The 22454-nt window shown below is 45.7% G+C and overlaps 1 protein-coding gene across 1 annotated transcript in view; it reads right to left on the bottom strand.

Annotated features, from left to right (window-relative positions):
* Positions 1 to 15785: 15785 nt before the first annotated feature.
* NEK10 (NIMA related kinase 10) overlaps positions 15786 to 22454 on the bottom strand; it is a 185081-nt gene continuing 178412 nt past the window's right edge. Inside the window, exon 37 of the mRNA XM_084620570.1 lies at positions 15786 to 16488. Within this exon, the coding sequence (XP_084476696.1) occupies positions 16440 to 16488 (49 nt within the window). The 3' untranslated portion in view covers positions 15786 to 16439. The remainder of the gene's footprint in view (positions 16489 to 22454) is intronic.

Here is a 22454-nt window from a genome sequence, read left to right as displayed (position 1 = left end):
AATGTATGTATCGAGGACCACATGGCTGCCCTGCAAATTTTCTGAATAGGGACTTGTGCCAAGAATGCTGCAGAGGAGGCCTGGGCCCTGGCAGAGTGGGCTGTGATCTGCGGAGCGGGCTCCTTTGCCAGGGTGTAGCACTCCCTAATGCAGGACGTGATCCACGACGAGATGTGCTGAGAGGATACCGGGAGGCACTTCATTCTGTCTGCCACGGCTACAAAGAGTTGGACAGACTTCCAGAATGACTTAGTTCTCTCTATGTAGAAGGCTAAAGCCCTATGCACGTTCAGTGAGTGTAGCCTGTGCTCCCTATCAGGGGAGTGCGGCTTGGGATAAAACACTGGGAGGAAGATGTCCTGGGTCATGTGAAAATGGGAGATGACCTTTGGGAGAAAAGCCGGATGAGGCCTGAGCTGGACCTTATCCTTATGAAAAACTATGTAAGGGGGCTCAGACGTGAGGGTCCTGAGCTCCAAGACCCGTTGAGCCAAGGTAATTGCCACGAGTAACGTGACCTTGAACAAAAGATATAACAAGGAGCAGGTGGCCAGAGGTTCGAATGGTGGGCCTGTAAGCCTGAAGAGGACTAAATTGAGGTCCCAGGCATGGACAGGCTGAAGTGTGTGTGGGAAGAGCCTGCCCAAACCCTTGAGAAAACAACTGACTAAAGGGTTTGCAAAGACCAAGAGACCATCTGCACCCAGATGAAAGGTGAAGATAGTGGCTTAGTGGACCCTTATTGATGACTGGGACAGATCTTGATGGTTTAGGTGAAGGAGGTAGTCCAGTATAAATGGTATGGGGGCAAGGAGCGGCGACTGATTGTGTTGCTTCGCCCAGATGGAGAACCTTTTCCACTTGGCCAGGTAAGCAGCCCTGGTGGAGGGCTTTCTACTAACCAGGAGGACTTGTCTGACCTGGTCCGAACAAAACAGCTCTGCGGCACTTAGCCATGGAGCATCCAGGCCGTAAGGTGGAGTGACTCCAGATTCGGGTTCCGGAGTTGGCCCTGGTCCTGCGTGATCAGGTCGGGGACTAGCGGTAAGGTGAGTGGGGCCGCTATGGACATTTCCAGGAGCGAGGTGAACCAGTGCTGATGCGGCCACGCCGGCGCTATTGGTATGACTCGGTCCCACTCCCTGTGGATCTTGAGGAGCACCCTGTGGACTAGAGGAATGGGTGGGAAAACATATAGCAGGCGGCCCTCCCAAGAGAGAAAGAAGGCGTCCCTGATGGACCCCAAGCCGTGGCTCCCAAGGAAGCAAAATGTCTGACATTTCCTGTTGCCCGGAGTGGTGAACAGGTCTATCTGGGAAGAGCCCCAGAACCATAAGATTGAGCTCACCACGTCTGGCCGAAGGGACCACTTGTGGCCATTGAAGGTCTGACTGAGGCTGTCCGCCAGAGTGTTTTGCACCCCGGGAGGGTGAAGCCTGCAGGTGGATCGAGTGCTTTATGCAGAAGTCCCACAGCTCAAGGGCTTCTCGGCACAGGGGAGAGGAGCATGCACCCTCCTCTTTGTTGATATAAAACATCGCTGAGGTGTTGTCCGTGAGGATTGAAACACATCTGCTCATTATGTGCGTTTTGAAAGCATAGCATGCCAGACGCACTGCCCTCAGCTTTTTGACACTGATGTGAAGAGCGAGCTCCATCGGAGACTGGAGACCAGAGGCCTTGGGTCTTGAGGTCCCGTAGGTGAGCCCCCCAACCCAGATCCGAGGCGCCTGTCACCAAGGACAGCGAGGGCTGAGGGTTGGCAAAAGGCACCCCTGTGCAAACTACTCACGGGTCGAGCCACCATAAGAGGGAGTCCAGCACCAGGCGGGGCAGGGTTACGATCCTGTCCAACGCATCTCTGGCTGGTCGGTACACCGATACCAGCCAAGACTGGAGTGGGCACAGCCTGAGCCTGGCATGCTGCATCACGTACATGCATGAGGCCATGTCCCCCAGCAACTTTAAACAGTTTCTTGCCAACATTATGGGGAACCGTCTGAGGCTCTGTATGATGTCTTGAAGTGAGCAAAACCTGGCTGCCGGGAGGTACGCCCTGGCTTGGGTAGAGTCCAGGACCATACCTATAAACTCTATCCTCTGCACCTGGGACAGAGTAGACTTTTCCTCATTCAGGAGGAAACCTATGTCAAGGAAGGTCCTCCTTATAAATTCGACCTGAGCCTCCGACTGGGCTCTCGAGCGACCCTTGATCAGCCAGTCATCGAGGTATGGAAAAACCTGTATCTGGCACTTGCGCAGAAACACCACAACGACTGCCATGCATTTTGTGAATACTCGGGGGGCAGTCAACAGTCCGAACAGGAGGATGGCAAACTGGTAGTGGCCTCTGTTCACCACGAATCTGAGGTAGTGTCTGTGATGTGAGACTATTGCGATATGAAAATATGTATCCTTCAAGTCGAGGGCGGCATACCAGTCTCCTGGATCCAGTGAGGTGATAATGGAGGTTAGTGAGACCATGCGAAACTTGAGTTTCTTTACATACTTGTTGAGCTGTCGCAGGTCCAGTATGGGTCTGAGGGCCCCCCCTTGGCCTTTGGTATTAGGAAATACTGGGAGTAGAAACCCTTGCCCCTTAGCTCCTGAGGAACCTCCTCAACTGCCCCTACCAAGAGGAGGGACTGCACCTCTTGAATTAGAAATTGCTCATGAGAGGGATCCCTGAAGAGGGACGGGGAAGGGGTGGGGGGGAGGGTACAGAATGGGATGGAATATCCCCTCTCTACCGTGCGGAGCACCCATTGGTCTGAAGTAATTCAGGACCAGGCACGGTAGAAAAGGGATAGATGGGACGAGAAAGTAAGATGGGAAGGATCCAAAGGTCGTACTGGCAAGCTGTCCTCAACCGTACCCTCAAAAGGGTGATCTAGAACCCAGTGGGGCCCTGGGCTGGCCAGAGCTTTGTCTAGAGGGTGGGTGTTGCTTCCTCCGAGTGCTCCTGTTTCACATATATGGAGCATCCTGGTGGTTTTGGGGTTGATAAGGATGAGGGGCCGGATGAGGCCTAAAATGCCTGCGCTGGGTAGCAGGCGTATGAAGCCCCAGCGAATGATGGGTAGTCCTCGAGTCCTTCAAGCTGTGAAGTCTCTTATCTGTCTTTTCAGAGAAAGAGCTACACCTTCAAGGGAAGGCCTTGAATGGTCTGCTGGACCTCATGGTGGAGACCAGAGACCTGTAGCCAGGAGCCTCTTCTCATGACCACCACTGTGGCCAAAGTGCGGGAGGTTGCGTGGGCAGTGCCGGAGATGGAGACCGATGGGCCATCATGGTTGGCTTACCTCTGGAGTGAAACAGAGGGCATGCGGTCACTGGCGAATTGTCCCTCCTTTGGGGGGAGGACGGCACCAAGAGGCACATCAGGTCCGTTGCCACCTCTAACGCCTCTGGCATTGACGGTGGCTGTATGTCCACCAGATGGTCCGGGGACCGAGGAGGGTTCGGGCTCGACTGGACCCTGGCCAGGGCAGGAGTCGACAAAACCCTGGGCAGAAGCAAGGCAGAGGCGGTCTGTCCCAAGCCACTCGTGGACGCCCCTTAGGTTTCAAGGGGGGTGAGTGGTTCCTCATCGGCCTTTTCTTTTTTACCGGCACCGGAGATGGAGAGCGGTGCCGAACTGAGGCCGACACCCTATGGCCCAAGCCACAGCCGTGCCGGTGGGCTTTCCAGTCTTTTGCCGGGCCCGTTCTGCGCGCCGTTGGTGCCGGCGCACTACTCACCGAAGAGGACGTGCTCGGTGCCAGGTCATCGGGTCCTGCGTCGGATTGCGGTCTCAATGCCGTCTCCAAGAGCAGGAGTTTTAGAGTCTGTCCTTAAGGGTTCTTGGGTGGAAACCCTTGCAAATGCGGCACTTGTCCTTTTGGTGAGTCTCACCAAGGCACCACAAGCAAGACGAATGAGGATCACTCTTGGGCATAAATTTTCCACAGAACTCACAGAGTTTAAACCCTGGAGACCTGGGCATACCCCTGAAGGGGAAAACGAACGATCTAACAAACCACTACTAACTATATGAGAAAACTATAACTATAGAGAACAACTATGAACTCTGTGCACTAGGAACAAAAGACACTGCTTAGGCGCTTGCTGTAGGCAGCGAGCAAAGTTCCAGCTAGCCATTGCGGGCAGTAAGAAGGAACTGAGGGGGGCTGGAGGGTCAGCAGGCCCCTATACTAGGCACCATGAAGGCGTCACTCCAGGGGGCGCCCAGGCCGACCCTACAGACACTGCTGGGGGGAATCTCCTGGCTGGCGTGCACACACCTGCTTAGAATGGACATGAACACTCACTCGAAGAAGACGCTCCATTTCCGAAATAATGAAGAGATCACGTGTGCCTTTTACAAGAGCAGGCAGTGAGTGTCCCTTCCGGGGGAGGAGGAACGATGCAGTGGTTGAAGCACAGGAGTAGGAATTGAGCGACCTGGATTCTATGCCATGGTCTACAACAGATTTGTGACATTGAGCAAATCACTCGAGCTGCTGATACCTTTACTTATGGTAGGTATTACCTGATGCTACAAATATTGTCCCTGATGTCATGAACTAAGGGTATCATGAGTAAGGCTATCAAAAGACAGCCCTTAGTCTTTCTGTGGATCTTCAGCATCTGTAAGATCGACTCAGGATTTACCTTTCAGAGGTATTGTGCGGTTTAGTTCATTAAAGCTCTTGAGATCATCAAATGTAAGGCCCTACTGAAGCACAAATTATGATGTTCTCTAGCATGTCACACAAGTGAAAGATGGTTTGCTTCTCTAACCTAAATCTAACAAGGTATTGTGAAGCCCTCAGATGTCAGAATGAAACATGAATTCACAACATTTCGAATGATCCCTAGCTTTTTTCCCTTCCCCTTTCACCTGCCTCAGTGAAACCAATGATACACGCAGTAATAATTCTGAACTCCTGTCACAATTGAAAGAATTTTTTCTTCCAGAAAATTTGTCCAAACTTGCAAGCAGAATATTAAATCGTTTAAGAAACCCATGGGCTTGTGAATAGCACAAGAATAAAGCAAAGCCACAGGGTGTTAGTTTCTCCCATTAGGAATATTTGAGCTTTAATATTTTCCTCAGTAATGAACTCAGCGTGTACAGAACAATTATTGCCAAGCCATTAACACATTTGAGTCACGACAAAATTTATCATTTGCTTAACAAAAAATGGTATCAGTTACAGGGATTTGTAGAGAAATGCATTTGAAAACAGCCCATGTTTTTTTCTTATGGGCAGGCCAGATTATGATAAAATCTATTTCAGGCTGTACATGGAGGATTTATTTTTGTTTGAATGTTTACTTGAATTATTTGCCTGTCTCTAAGCAGTAAACAGTGGCAGGGCCGGATTAACTTTTTGTGGGCCCGGCGCCAAACATATATGTGGGCCCCCATGGGGCAAGGTGCAGGGGGGCAGGATGGTCAGTCTCCAGAGTGAAGGGCGGGCTGGGGGCAATGAGGCACAGTGCGGCGGGAGCAGCCCTGCTCTGCGCAGCCCAGCAGGAGGGCACTGTTTACGAACCTACAGCTGCCAGACGCACACTGGCCTGCCCAGCCCTGTAATGCCAGCATGCCCCTTCCCCTTGAGGGCGGGCCTGCACCTCACCACCCCCTGCCCAGCGCCCCACCCTTATACCCAGCGCCCCCTCGCGCAGAGACCTCCACCACAGATCTCTATGCCCAGCCCTCACCCCTCCCAGAGACCTCCCCCATTGGCCTCCCACCACACCCTGCACACCACACCGCTCGTCTCCCGCCCACAGACCTCCCCACTGCCCACCACCTTCCTCACAGTCCCACCATCACAGCTGCACCCCATATTCCTGGGGGGATTCTGCACCAAAAAATTAAAAATTCTGAGCACAATATTTTAAAATTCTTTAAATTTTATTTGTCAATAAATAAATGCGGCGGCTCCAACATGGCAGTGGGGAGCACAGGCCACTGGTTGCATGGAGGTGGGAGATCACCCTGCAGCCTCCCCCCACCCCACCCCGGGACAGGGACTCAGCAGTGAGGCTGCACCCAACCCTGACACAGCGCAAGGACCAGGCCTGCCCCAAAAACATCCTGGGGCCCTGCCCCCCTGGGCCAGGCTCCCTGCCCTTGTGCCAGGTGCACCAGGTTTGGGTGAGCAGGCGCAGCCTGGCAGCAGGATCCAAGTATAGAGGGACTTAGTGTGGGGGGATCCAGGTGGGGGTAAGAGAGTTCTCTGTGGGGCAGTCTGGGTGTGGGCGGCTCAGTGGGGGATCTGGATGCACAGAAGCTCATTAGGGGATTCCAGATGCGGGGCAATGGGACTCTGCAGGGGATCCAGGTGAAGGTGTTTGGGGCTCAGCAGGGGGGGTCTAGGTGCAGGGGAGGTGGGGTTCATTTGGGTGGGGGGGTCCAGGTGCAGGTGATTGGGGTTCAGTGGGGAGGGTGTCTGGGGGGGCTCATCGGGGTGGCACAGATGCAGGGGAGGTGGAGCTTGTCAGGGTGAGGTTTCAATGGGCCTGGTTAACAGGGGAGCCCCAGCTTCTGCCAAGGGGATGCCACATGCTGGGCTCTGGCTTCCCCCCTACCCCCGCATCCCTCATCCCCTTCTCTTCCCCATCCCATGCCCCTTCCCCACCGCTCCATCTCCTTCCCAGGCTTGGGGGGCAACCGCCCCCCAGCACTCATCGGCAGAGTGGAGCGGGTTGGGGCTGGGTCGCTCCATTTCCTGCTGCATGGTGAATGCAGGGCGCGCCCGACCCCGCTGCAGTCCCACAGGATGCTTAGCTCAGGGAAGGGAGCTTGGGTGGGGGGAAGACGTGGAGTGGAGGCAGGGCTGGGGCGGAGCAGGGGTGGGAAGAGGCGGAGTGGGGGCAGAGGAGGGGCATGGGAAAGAGGCACGGCAGGGGCAGAGCCGGGTGGGGGCAGGTTTCCTGGCCAGCTCAGCCAGCCGGGGAATCGGGATGGCCGGGGACCCTTCTGGTTGTGGGCCCGGCGCCATGGTAAACCTGGTACTGAACAATGGTGGACATTCTTGGTGCAACATTGACAAATAGGAACTCGACTGGGTATGGTAAATCACATAGAGGTTTCTAAAGGATGAGGCACCACTCTTCCTTCAATCAAAGTGCAAGGCTGCTGAGATCTCATTGAGGACCTGGGATGATGCCCAAAGTGGAGGAAGAAACTCTCTCTCCTTCCTGGGATGTGCAGAATGGTACAGCAACTGTGGAGAACTATTTAATCAAAGAAAGCCAGTGGAAACCAGCTGGAGGACATGCACCATCATAACACACACATTTATTTAATAAAATAGCAGAAATAAATGAAATGCCAGTACCAAATGGAAGCTAGCTACCATGGTTGGTGTTTGGATACCCCTATGTTGGGTACAAGATAGGCCGATGAAGATGGTAACTCTCTCAATAAGGAACTCTCCTGTGAATGCTCCTCTTAAGCAGAAGCTGCAAAAGCCACCAAAGTGGCCTGTAAAAGGATCCATTCCTTCATGCTCCAGTGAGGAAGCAGCAGAGTGAAGGAAGGAAGTCCAGAACCTGCAGCTTCCCAAAGTACCCAGTGGGAGTTACCAAGTGTTCTGAGCCCAGAAGCCACACACACCCCCTCCCCACATTACATGTTCTTCAAGGAGCAGGGTGGTAGTGAGAACATTTCAGGAATTCATCCTCCATATGTCCCATAGATTTTTGAACATTGTATCCCAAACATTGTATCCCATCTCTTTTGTTGTGCTTCACTGTTAGATGCCGGGGTATGAAAGCCACGTGACTCAGAAACTACATAAAGGAGGCTAAATAATTCTCATTTCAGGTAGGAACAGCAACTTGCTCCTCACAATAAACGCTGACTCAGTGGGCAGGGGAGTGGTATGCCTCAGCAGAGAGAATTTGTAGAGCAGCTACCTGATCAAATATTCAGGAAGCACCACAGATTGAATCAGATGATCTCTACAAACAGCAGTCAACAGAGACATGCCGCAGCGTGGTACCTCTCCTTTTACTGTACTTTTCTACAAACCTGTGATAATTCTGCTGTGCCCTGCTAAAACAGTCTGACCAGTGGTCAAGTCCCATATGTAGGGATCAGTGAACTTACCAATGAAAGGAAAATGAAAACAAGGATCTTTTCTGCTGATTTCTGTTCTCCAAGACAGGCAGCTTATCCTTTTGAGAGTACGGATATGAGAATCGTCTCAAAGCTGGTTCTACCATTCAGGAGCACATTATGTTCCATGGTTTATTAGTCCTCCAGGCCAGGAAATGCCTGTCCCCATAGAGACACAATACTAATCATAGACTCTTGGAAATAGCTCCTTCTAGAGGAAGTTAGTGGGCAGCGCACCAGATACAAGGCTGTCCCCTGACTGTCTAGCTTCCTCATTTGAATAATGAGAGGGGATCTAAACTTTGCATAAGGATCAATGGAAATGTCTGTCTCACAGGAGGGAAATGGCAGGTAGGAAAAAATTTATTTAACCTGATACCACAAGGCATCTTTAAAAATTGCTGTCTGCAGCTACTCACCTCCCTCATTTATTTAATTCCTATTGTCTGCAATATAAACCTAATTACAGAGACGATCAATTCAGCCTGGTGTAAATTAAGAACAACAGATTGCACTGCAAAGTTTTAGGAATGTCCCCAAAGCGTATCATGGTGCCGCTGACATTACCTGTGGATTTCAATTGGTTCCATTTGTTTTTTTTTTAATTACTAATTTTCTTGTTGTGAGCCTCACCATCTCCTATTGAGAACACTAAAGTACAGAAAGCCTTGTATAATTCAGTTTTAATTAGGGTGGTCGATTAATTGCAGTTAACTCACACAATTAGCTCAAAAAAATTAAGCGTGATTAAAAAATTAATTCTCCTTTCATTGGCAATTTTAATCACACTGTTAAACAATAGAATACCAATTGAAATTTATGAAATCTTTTTATTTTTTTCTACATTTCAAATATATTGATTTCAATTACAACACAGAATACAAAATGTACAGTGCTCACTTTATTTTTATTACAAATATTTGCACTGTAAAATGATAAACAAAAGAAATAGTATTTTTCAATTCACCTCAGACAAGTACTGTAGTACAATCTCTATCATGAAAGTGCAGCTTACAAATGTAGATTTTTTTTTGTTACATAACTGCACTCAAAAACAAAACAATGTAAAACTTCAGAGCGTACAAGACCACTCAGTCCTACTTCTTGTTCAGTCAATTGCTAAGACAAACAAGTTTGTTTACATTTACAGGAGATACTGCTGCCCTCTTCTTATTTACGATGTCACCTGAAAGTGAGAACAGGCGTTCACATGGCAATTTTGTAGCCAGCATTGCAAGGTATTTATGTGCCAGATATGCTAAACATTCGTATTCCCCTTCATGCTTCGGTCACCATTCCAGAGGACATGCTTCCATGCCGATGACGCTCGTTAAAAAAATGTGTTAATTAAATTTGTGACTGAACTCCTTGGGGGAGAATTATGTTTCTCCTGCTTTGTTTTACTTGCATTCTGCCATATCTTTCATGGTATAGCAGTCTCGGATGATGACCCAGCACATATTCATTTTAAGAACACCTTCACCGCAGATTTGACAAAACGCAAGGAAGGCTCCAATGTGAGATTTCTAAAGACATCTACAGCACTCGACCCAAAGTTTACGAATCTGAAGTGCCTTCCAAAATCTGAGAGGGATGAGGTGTGGAGCTTGCTTTCAGAAGTCTTAAAAGAGCAACAAGCAACACTCCAATGTGGAAACTACAGAACCCGAACCACCAAAACGAAAATCAGCCTTCTGCTGGTGGCATCTGACTCAGATGATGAAAATGAACATGTGTCGGTACATGTTTTTTGGATCGTTATCAAGCAAAACTCGTCATCAGGATGGACACACGTCCTCTGGAATGGTGGTTGAAGCACGAAGGGACCTATGAATCTTTGGCACATCTGACATGTAAATATCTCGTGACGCTGGCTACAGCAGTGCCACGTGAATGCCTGTTCTCACTTTCAGTTAACATTATAAACAAGAAGCGGGCAGCATTATCTCCTGCAAGTTAAATAAACTTTTTGTCTGAGCTATTGGCTCAACAAGAGTAGGACTGAGTGGATTCATATATTTTATATTGTTGTATTTTTGAGTGCAGTTATTTTTTGTACATAATTCTACATTTGTAAATTCAGCTTTCATGATAAAGCGATTGCACTACAGTACTTGTGAACTGAAAAATACTATTTCTTTTTTGTTTTTTACAATGCAAATATTTGTAATAAAAATAAACAAAGTGAGCATTGTACACTTTGTGTTGTGTTGTAATTGAAATCAATATATTTGAACATGTAAAGAAAATCCAAAACTATTTAAATAAATGATATTCTATTATTGTTTAGCAGCGCAATTAATAGTGTGATTAATTGAGATTAATTTTTAATCACTTGACAGCCTCGTTTTAATTTACTGAAAGCCAATAGTTGAAATGGACTCAAGGATTTTGTTTTCTGATTGCTGCTGTCTATTTGGACAAACTGAATGATGGAACCTTCAGCTCAGACTTTGGTATCCAAAATCAACTGCCAGTTCATCCACTGAAAAGAAATAACATTCCAAAGTGATTTCTTGTTTTGTCTCTACCTAAATGCACGCTCACTTCAAACTGCCAGTTCTTCCTGGAATCAGGCTACAATTTGAATAGGTTTGGGGTTTTTTGGAGTGCAGTGCTCTAAACATTGCTCTTGGAATACAAGAATGATCTTAAGTTGGAGGGAAATGTGAGACATGTTCATCCAGGTCTCACTACATTATTAACAGCATTTTATAACCCCTTTTATTCATTGTCAAATCTCCTAATTGAAAACACAATTGAAATGATGAGCCAGTGCACTTTTCCAAATTCCTCTTTCAAAAGTTAGTCATAACTGGACTATAAAAGGTAGACACTTTAAGCACATGTGGAAATATAGAAATATAGAAATATTTCCGTGGGGAAATATAGAAATAAGATCCGTGGGTCCATCTAGTTCAGTATCCTGTCTCCAACAGTGGCCTGTACCAGACCTTTTAGCTGGATCTTTTTCATTATTTAACTGAAGCGGCTGGTCCTGATTTCAGATATATAATCACAAATTCCTGCATAGTTTACAGGAACAGTTACCACACTCGTGTGAATATTTATCTTGAAAGATGCCGAGTGATGCATATCCTCATATCTGAAATCAAGCTCAAATCCTACATTTGTTTCAGGCTGTTGTTTTGCTCAGTTATCACCGTGCAGTCTAATAGGAAAGCTTTTAAAGTAACCATGTATTTTTCACATCCCATGGGTAATTTCTTTCTTTCATTTCTAGACATTTCAGGTTAATTCTGATCTCTGTTACCCATGCGTAAACCCAGGGTACCTCCATTGACTTCGGTGGTGTTCTTCTGGAAATATGCTGGGGTAACTGGCAGCCAATTCTAGCCATGAGGATAAACTGCAAAATATTCTTCAAAACAAATGTGAATTCATTTTCAGTGGTAGTGGACCCAAATAAAATAAAAAACAGACCCATCCATGCCTAAGGCTTTGTGACAGTAGTGATCAAAGATCTCAGTTTTTCAGCTTGGGTCCATCTCTAACAACAGTTTTGCAATGCAGCATGGGCCAGTGGATAAAGCTCTGGACTAGGACTCTGGAGATTTGGATTCGACTTCCAGTTCTGCTGCTGACCTGCTGTGTGACTTTGGGCAACTCACTTCAGAGCTGCGTTTTCCTTCCTACCTTTTTTCTTGTCCATTTAGACAGTAAGTTCTCCAGGGCAGGGACTTTTTCTATTCGTTTGTAGAATGCCAAGCACAATTGGGCCCTGATCTCAGCTGGGACCGATAAGTACCAACATCATAATAATTAATAAAAATAACGGAGATGAGAATATTTCTTTAAAATGTGCATTGTTGTAGTTAATTGCACCTCATTTTACATTTACAAATCTAAACACAGAAGCTACAGTATTACAAATGCATGGATAATCTACAATTTATAATCTGTATGTGTCCATGGTGTACTATTTGGAAGGCCTATAAGTCATTTAGAAGTGGGAAGGATTTGGTTTCAAACTTACTTGTAGCTCTCTGAAGACGATATTGAAGACAACTACAGCAATCATACCTACAGTATGTAATTTAACTCTAATGATGGACAGAACTTCTCTATCACAGAATGTTGCCTATGGGACATTTGCAAATTCTAACTCATATGAAAAAGACTATAAAAGAATAGACATACTCTGTAACAGCAATTCATTTGAAAGACAAAATATACCAACAATCAGTAATATGCATATTTACTTTCAGCAAATTATATTTGCTTACAGAGGTCTCCCTTTTAAAAAAAAATTGCACTAACAATCCAGAAGAAAACAAATTATAACTTGCATGCAATTTTGTAAGAGCAGCCAAGTACAATATAAGATAGCTTTGGAAAAGTGTTTTGTGTTGTTTTTTCCCTGAAATCCCACAAAACAATGGACCATCAGAGCAGTGGGACTGCCTTCCTATAGATTACACAAGAGGCAAAAAATTCCCACAGGAAATTAGGTTAAAAAAACCACGGACAAATAACATACAGCTCAGATCAGTGAACCAGTGACGATCTCTCACCAAAGACACAGACAAGCAATATACCAGCATTTAAAAAATAAAATACGTGTAAGTCAACCAAACAGAATATTTGATTCATATTTAACATTGTTGAAATCGAAAACAATTCCGTGTTCAATACTGATTATTCTTGATGCTGTAGATGGCCCTCGTCATACACAGTCACATAGGGCCAGCATTTGGGAAATGGCACACAAGCTAGGTGCACTTGCAAAATTGTTATTTCCCTCATCGTAGCATATAACAGGAATTTTATTGTATTGTCTGCTCTTAGAATGGGCAACCCCACAGTGGGAAATGTCCAGTTTTTAATGTCAACTGTAAGTAGGACAACTGTGTAAAGGTGGTGGGGGCGGATAAGGGGCAGGGAACCAGAAACTGTATCCTCAACTCTAATCTCCTATATCCAGCATGCTGGAGAGTGCCAGCTGTTCTTGCAGAACACAGGGAGAGTACCAGATGAGGCCCGCTAATTCCCTAGCATGGACTTTTAGCCTAGTGAAGCCATGCTGTACTCATGCGTACTGCCAATGCCCCAGCCAGGCTCACTTCCTAATTCTGCATTCCACTGACAGCTGCTGCAGAGTTCCCCTAAGTCTGCTCTGCACTGCCTGCCACAACCAAGCACAGCTGAAACACCATCTTTCCGTGCTTTGGGCCCATTATTGGGCCCACACAATATTTATCCCATTTTTGATAGCGCTACAAATTTATTATGGATAAACGCAAGAGTCACTAACTACAGTCTGTTTTCCAATGAAAACTATGCCATCAAGTATCAATAGACACTTAGTAATATCACACAAACCCAGCCTAAACACAAATCTCATCGCTTTAATACATGCCTGAAAATAAGGTCCAATCCGTGGTTGATGCAGTGCCCCTGTTTCTATTTACTCCAGTCTGACAATTAATTATTAAAAAACACATGTGGAGGAAGAACATTGTAAATAGACATTTTTGATTTATACCCACTATATAAGTAAGGATAATTTTATGCTATTCTGAAAAAAAATAATTGTGGAAATATGTATTCAGATTGAGTGGGGACGATATATCAAGACTTAGTTTAAATGAGGTCTTTTGTGTATGAAATGCATGCAAAATGTCATAGAAATTCTGATTTTCTTGTTACATACAGTACAGGCTTACTTTATAAAACCTCAGATATTAACCACACCTTGTTGCCTTTCTCCTGTACTAAGAAAGATGTTCACTGCGACTATCAAAATCACATTAATATTTAACCACAATTTGGGCTAACTTTTCGTGATTGCATTGTAAATAATACATCGGCCATTGCTAATTATGTTGTATTTGCAAGGCAACTGTTCTAATATTCATATCACTTTGTAAACTGGAACCATTCAGTGGAACTCTTTGGAGGAACAGGTACCTTAGTTGAAGAAGCATTTTGATAGTCTTCTAATTGCAAAACATAATAGGGTTTGGTTTGGTTTTCAAATAATATGTACAGCAGGAGCCATTACAAACTCAACATTTTCAATGATTGTGGTATCTGCTATTTTAAATATAGGGAGATACCATGCTTGCTTCATGTTCCAGAGATGATGTGAATGCTTAGTGTAAACATACTAATTCCAGGTCACCTGTATTTACATTTTCAAAAATGTGCATTTACATTTTAAGGAGATACACATTTCATACGGCATGACAGATTACCACTTTTAGTTCACTGGTAACACATAGGGGGACTTATTCTATGGCTTTAACATACATGGTATTTTAGGAGTTGTGAGATAAAATGACACCCAGGAAGGTTATAAATCAGGGCAAGGATTATGCATCCAGTAAGGTGCAACCTGCAGTGATGATAACAAGATGTTAGAGAATTGCACAGCAAGACAGTCAATTTTTAACAGGTGAGAGGGAAACCAATAGGTATGCCTCTCCTTGAAGTCGTAACAGATATATCTAAAAATGGATTGATATTAACTATAGCACTTAGGTAGTAGGAAAGCAGAAAAACAGTAGACAGTAGATATTAGGGGGATATGCATAGGTGACAATCATGTGTGAAAATATTATGTTAGAAAACAAAATACAGTATCTTTTCTAATCCTATCTTTCTAATGCAGATGTATTCATCTCTGATGTTCCTGCTGATAACATTTTCCATAGGATGGCATGTAAGAGCCTTGTTTGCTTTCCAAAGCAGCTCCATAATGGACCTTAGCTGCTATGAGTCTGTCATTACCCAGATGCCAAAATTGGGCATGGTGGCCTTCTGCGCTACATTTCGACTTGCTGGGGCAAATGTGTTATGTTAGACTGGGCTGTCACATGCTTGTTTCCTGGGTGGGTCATCACATCATAAGGATAAACCCACGTTCTAAACAGCATGCCTCCTTGTGATTTAAACATGCCCTTTTTGGCTTTGTATTCCTCCCTCTCACTCACTCAATCTCTGAATTTCTGTGCATTTTACACCACCTCAAACCTCTCCAGTGAAGGTGTCTCGGAAGGGGGTGGATGCCTTTTGTACCCTCACCGTAACTTAGGCCCACCGCTGCTAACTCTCACCAGTTTAGAATCTGGGCTAGTGAAATCCCAAATGACGGGGGAAATAATATTCTGTACATTGTTAAGAAATAATGTCTAGTTATTTACATATGTTTCAAGCAAACTATAGCAGAAGTACTTTGCCAGTGTATTCACAGTAAATAAGACACACTTATGCATCCAATCAGTCACAAGTAACTATATGATAAGCATAAAATAAATAAGTTTCAACAGTCTAGGTATATGTCACCATATGTATTCTGATTTTTACAGTAGTTATGTTAGTTATAGTATAATCAGACTGTAGAGAATGGGTCTCACACTTAGTCAAAACTCTAAAGATGAAAATAATAGCTTCAGTAATCTTGAGTTGAGAGACTCTGCATCTCTAACATATAAGGTACATATAGAGAGAGATCCTCAAAGTGCATTAAGTACTACAAATTTGATTAGCAGCAAAGCATTGGTTTCATTTACTTATTTATTTTCTGTTAAACAGTAAATGTGTGTGTATATTACACTGTATACATATTTTACATATATGTATCTATACAATATATGCATGTCTATATATATGGTATACACACACACACACACACAACACATGTACATATATACACCCACATTCTAATATTGTATTCAAAGTTGCAATTTAAAAAATGACAATTATTCTCAGAAGCTGTGCAAGTTGTAAATACTATTAATGTGCTATACCAGCATTTGAAATTGCTACTATCCAAATGGCTACATTTAAATATTTAATAATTGAATCAATTTCTAATTCTGGTGCAGTGAACCTAAAGATATTTCCTGCCTGGTGCTCTTTTTGATTTCTTTCTCTTGCTATAAAAAATAGCCTGGCTATGAGCCTTAAAATATAGTTCCAGCAAACCTGAGTATTCAACAATTCTTTAAAAAAATAAAATAAAAAAATAGAACATATTCACTCATTGTCAGGAATTATGTTTTTCTCCTAATGCACACACTTTGAAGCATTTTCCCAAATAGTATGTACAGAACTCCCCCCATACAGTGCAAGAAATTTATGCTGTAAAACAGAGCTGCCACAAAAGTATCATACTGAAGTTCATCAGTCGCGAGGTCTTTTGAAAGCTGTCTCCCCTTTGTTTCAGCATTGGAATCCCTTCCCATCAATATACTTTGAGCAAAGCTTATTATCCCTTTGGTGATCACACAATATTAGCTGAAGTAAGGGCAGTTGACTTCATCAGAAAAAAACCCAGTCTGTTCAGATTTGCAGGTGCTCATCTTTTGGTTGGATGGTTCTTTGTTCCCCACGGATAGTAGAGGTACCTGCAAAGATAAAGTGGTAGTAAGTGTTCGTTGGCCCTAGGAAATCTTTACTACTCGTGTTCACCAACATCAGAATGGAAATCTGTGCTATCAGCAGGCAAGTTACTATGATAGATACATTTCAGAGTAACAGCCGTGTTAGTCTGTATTCGCAAAAAGAAAAGGAGTACTTGTGGCACCTTAGAGACTAACCAATTTATTTGAGCATGAGCTTTCATGAAATAAGATCTTCTACACTTTCCACGGTATGCATCCGATGAAGTGAGCTGTAGCTCACGAAAGCTCATGCTCAAATAAATTGGTTAGTCTCTAAGGTGCCACAAGTATCCCTAGGCAGTCTGTTCCATTATTCTACTGTTCTTACAGTTAGGAAGTTTTTCCTGAGATTGAATCTAAATGGGCTATGCTGCAGTTTGAACCCATTGCCTCTTGTCATGCCCTCTGTGACAAAAGAGAACAATCTTTATCCATCTTTTTTTGACATCCTTTCAAGTATTTGAAGATTTTTAGTATTTAATGATGGATGGTGGGGAAGCCAGGCCAAATCTGAGCGAGTTGCAGCACCACACAGGTTTGGTCGGTCTGCCCCCATCCACCCTAGGCGGAATCTGCCACCCTACAAAGCTTCCCATTGCTGGAGCAGCACCCGTAGTTGCTCATTAAGTGAGCACTGTCATTTTGAGTGCTACCCAGCTTCCAGTTCTAGTCTCCTCGCCCACCAAGTCCCAGTCTCCTCCAACCCCAACTCACAGTTTTCCTCTCCCCCCCAGTCCCAGTCTTCCTAGCCTCAGGCTCCTTGTCCCAATCTACTCCCCTCCCTCATCCCCCAGGTCCAGGGGCAGCAAGTTATATACGCTCATGGTGCCCGGGCTCCAGCAATATTCAGGGCCCGGGGCTGGGCTCCACCAATGTTTGGGGCCGGGTCTCTCCCCCAGCCCCTCCTGCCGCCTTCCCGCACCTCCCCCGACTGTTCCCCGGCCTGATTTGCTGCCCCCACTCACCGCCCCGGCCCGGGAGCCTGCAGCTCACGCTGACTCTGCTCTGCTGGCTCCCTGCATCAACTGCTGCCACAGCATCCTAGTGCCACCCAACCACTAGTGGCAGGGCAGGCTGCCCTGACCCTGCCCTTCCGCCCAAGCCCTGAGCCTCTCCAATGCCCAAACCCCTCAACCCCAGGCCCAGACAGAGCCCTCATCCCCCCCACAGCCTAATCCTCTGTCCCAGCCCAGAGCCCCTCACCCCCTGCCAAAGTCCTCATCCCCCCGCACCCCAATCCTCTGCCCCAGCCCTAAATCCCCTCCCACACCCCAAACCTCTCATCCTCAGCCCCACAGCCCTCACCCCTGCACCCCCTCCTATCCCCAAACTCCCGCCCAGAGCCTGCACCCCCTCACCCCTCTTACACCCCCACCCCAGCCCAGAGCCTGCACACCTCACCCCCTCCTGCACCCCCTCCCCCTGCCCCAGCCCAGAACCTACACCCAAACTCCGCCCCAGAGCCTGCACCCCTCATCCCCTCCTGCACCCCCACCCCAGAGCCTGCACCCAACACCCAAACTCCATCCCAGAGCCTTAGGCAGGTAGGGGAAGGAATTTGGGGGGGCGGGTTCTGGGCACCACCAAAATTTCTACAAACCTGCCACCCCTGCCCAGGTCCATCTCTTGTCCCTTCTACATATCAATCAGGCAGCTTCCTCCTCCACATTGCCTGAGACAGCCTTCCTGCTTCAGTTCCTCTGGTTCCTGAACCCAGACCCAGTACAGCCCAGAGCTGGTGCACGGGGTGGCAGTGACGCTCAGGTTTGATCCGGCTGCCCCTCCGTCATGATGACAGAGGGGTGACTGGGCCAAATTTGAGTGAGTGGTACTCTGACCAGATTGCAATGCCACTCACTGAAATTTGGCCCAGCTCTCCTCCCATCATGACAGACGGGAGGCCAGGCCAATGCTGAGTGGCTCTATGCCCATGCACCAGGTCGCAATGCCAGGAGGAGGGAACCAGTCCTGCAGGAGAGGAGCTACAAGAGCCGCTGTTGTGGGGTGACTACTTTTGTTTTATTTCAATTTATATGTTGTTTTTTATTTCATATTTGCTAAAAACACAGTAAGCTACCTGTAACTATTTGACTGGACATTCCCTATGTGTAAAATATTTACAGAAATGAAAAAATGCAGTGAATAAAAGCTGTGAAAAAGAATGATTTATGACAATACATATAGCAATGTATACTGTTGATTAGATGAGTGTCTTCTCACTTGATTATAGTGGGGCTAGAAATGTTCTCTCAGTTACCACTCAGTACCACTCTTGAAACAGCACTTCTCTACCATAAGAGGACCTCTGACAGCACATACAATATAATAATTCATTTGGAGTCTCGGTGAACTACAGCACTCAGCTGAAGACCACTAGAGTCTCTGACCTTCATTTCTGCAGGTTCTGTTCATTTGTAACACACCTATCCTCCTTCATATAAATTGAGCTGCTCTAGGATTAAGCCCCTTAACACACTTTATGGAGCTTTACATGAAATAATGAGGCAACAGACTGCAAATATAAAGGAAATATAGTTATTTAAAATCAGATCTTTCAACGTGGATACTGTGTGACCACCTCAATGCTGAAAGTTTGCAGAAGGCATACATTGTCCTATCTGTAAATGATCTCACAAGTAAAAACAGTCACATACACATCCGACTTATGTGGGTAAGCCGCAACCATACGTGGTGTAACGTTAAATCAGGAGAAAAGAAAGAGAGGGGAAGAGTCATTGGGATGAAACTCATTTTGAAATATTCAGCTAATTTTTTTTATAAATTTCTGTACAAACAAGTGACACTAATTGAAGCACTGAGTATTTCATGGGGATTAATGATAGATGGGCAGGAATTGATTATTCAGGACACAGCTGAGGGTCATTATCCCCAGATGGTCATTAATCCTCAAGAAATGGCCTGCACTGAGGCTGCAATTACTATTATAATGAAAATGAAAAACAATTACTGTAATAAAAAAAAATGTGTGTGGCCATCTTATGGGGTTCAGCTTCTCAGTTTCTAACAATTTAACACCCTACACGTCACCCAATTAGGTGTTGGAATCATTTCTCAGCACTCCACACAGTTTATAATTTTGCATATCTTTTTTCTGTCATTTCCCTATGTAACACTGAGTGACACCACCATTATTACAGATGTGGGGGGGAACGTATAGTGCGGAGCATAAGAAAATAAGAATGGCCGCACTGGATCAGACCCAGGGCTGGCCTTACCATCACCTTACCATGAGGTGATGGCTGAGTTTGATGCTGTACTCCAGGAGCATCTAAGAAGAGTCACCACCCTGATGAAGTGAGCTGTAGCTCACGAAAGCTTATGCTCTAATAAATTGGTTAGTCTCTAAGGTGCCACAAGTACTCCTTTTCTTTTTGCGGATACAGACTAACACGGCTGTTACTCTGACACCCAAGAAATGTACACACACCACTACCTTGGAAAAACAATTCAAAATGAGATCATACGGTTACTAGCAACAAAAGTCAAACAGAAGATTGTGGCAGATTTGAAGTCAGCAAGATATTACTCTGCTTTTCTGGACTGCACACCTGACATCAGCCATACAGAACAAATGAGTTTAATGGTGTATTTTGTAACAACAACAGAACCTAGTGAAAATGTCCCTGCAATGGTGACTGTCAGAGAGCATTTTCTAGAATTTATTGACATTGATGATACTACAGGAGCTGGTATGACAAATGTGCTTCTTAAAAAGCTGGAAGATACGGGAATTGCGATAGCTGACTTGAGAGGTCAGGGCTACGATAATGGTGCCAACATGAGAGGAAAGAACAGAGGAGTGCAGACACGGATCCGAGAGTTAAACCCTCGAGCTTTTTTTGTCCCATGCAGTTCTCATTCATTGAGCTTGGTGGTCAGTGATGCAGCATCAACTTTTAGTGAGGCTGCTGAATTTTTTTTATGTAATTCAAAGCATCTATGTATTTTTCTCTAAATCAACTCATCGATGGCAAATTTTGAAGCAACATTTGGGAACATCCTCTCTGACACTCAAACCACTGAGTGCCACACAACGGCAAAGTTGAGTGGAGGCGATAAAACCTATCAAACACCGAATTGGGAAGATAGATGATGCCATAGTTGCCATTATGGAGGGTAATGCTATGACAGGAACTGTTTGTGGGAGAACAGTGGCAGAGGTAAATGGAATCACCACAAACATACACAACTGCAAATTTTTGCGTGGCTTAGTGTTGTGGCATGACATCCTGTTTGAAATAAATGTTGTAAGCAAGAGACTCCAAGGTGTTGACCTTGATATATCTGGAGCAATGGAACAACTGGACAAAGCAAAGTCATACCTACAGTCTTACCGGTCAGATGAAGGATTTCAAAACATTCTGAAGAGTGCACAGAAGTTGGCAGAGGAACTTCACACTGAAGCTATTTCCCCACCCATTCAAGAATACAAGAGTCACCGAAGAAGAAGACATTTTGATTATGAGGCACGGGATAATCCCATAAGAGACCCCAAACAACAATTCAAAGTCGAATCCTTGAACCAGGTGCTAGATTGTGCAATACAGTCAGTTGAAGAACGTTTCAAGCAGCTCAAGGAAAACAGCAGTACATTTGGGATGTTGTATGATATTCCAAAACTCCTCACTAAACCTGAAGAAGACCTACACCAGCAGGGCAGGGCACTAGAGACAGTGTTGACACATGATGATGCGATACTGATGCAAGTGATTTAGGTGATGAACTGAAAGCCCTTTCAAGATACATTTCAGATGCTTCAGAGGGAGTGAACAGAACAGGGCATTTCACTGAGTGATCCACCCCTTGTCATCCAGTCCCAGCTTCTTGCAGGCAGAAAGTTAGGGTAGAGGTGCTAAGGGAGCAGAAAATATACATAACATAGAAAAAAGCTGAAAAGAAAAGGATTTTCCAGAAGAAATGTGTTCCTGGAAGAACTGGGGACCTGTATTATTGTGCTGTATGCAGTCAAACTGTAGATTTTGCATTCGCTATCAAATACAGGATACATCCACAAAGCAGCTGGGAGCATGTAGACAGCAGTGTGGCCACAGCACCACGGGTTGCAGCTTGGGCTAAGCCACCCAAGTACAAACCTGCACATATTAATACAGAACTTTGAGTAATAACTCATTTAAACTACAATACAGAAATGTATTTTTGCACCCCTCAGAAGCAGTACAAAGGCTTGGGGAAGTCAGGGGTAACAGAGAAGCTGAGGGAGAGGGAATTAATTGCTGGGAAGGATCTTGGGAGTGAACCTGCAGGGTTGTTGGGTGTGGGGGAAGAAGCATGGACATTTTTGGGGGGTGATTTTTAGGGAGTTGGGGAGCCTCCTCCATGCATATCCTGGCTGACCCCTAGCCTCTCCCATTCAGTCAGGCACATCCGCCCTGTCCCTGTGTGTCCCTGGAACACCAATCACCCATGTATCCCTGCACCCCCATTCTGCCACCCTCTCCCCCACTGTCCCCATGTGTCCCTGCATCCCTCTGCCCCCATGTGTCTCAGCACCCCCATTCAGTTCCACCCCCCCCGTCATCATGTGGCCCTAAACCCCCACACCGATTCAGCACCTGGCTCAATGCTATCACCTCACTAGCTCCAGTGCCCTGCCCCAGTCTGTTCCCCCACTATCCCTTCTGAACCCCAGTCTATGTGATCCTCCAGCAGCTCTGTGTGCCGTACTCTGTCCCTCCCCCACATATCCTGTGCCTTCTCACCCAGCCCCATGGGCAGGGCACTGTGAGGAAGAAAGCCTTTGCACCCTCCCTCTCCGTGGCTGGCTGCTCCAGCCCAGAGTTGGCTGCCCTCTCTTCTGGCACCACAGCAGCCCCTGGTGGTCAAAAGGTATAACTGCAGCGCCTCCCCAGCAGAATGAATTTTCTGCAGAGGGAAAAAAATCTGCAGGG

This window comes from Lepidochelys olivacea (genome assembly GCF_965140295.1).
Source record: "Lepidochelys olivacea isolate rLepOli2 genome assembly, chromosome: 2".
NCBI classification, from domain to species: Eukaryota; Metazoa; Chordata; order Testudines; family Cheloniidae; genus Lepidochelys; species Lepidochelys olivacea.
Note: the sequence above shows the minus strand (reverse complement) of the source record. Positions and strands in the feature narration are given on the sequence as shown.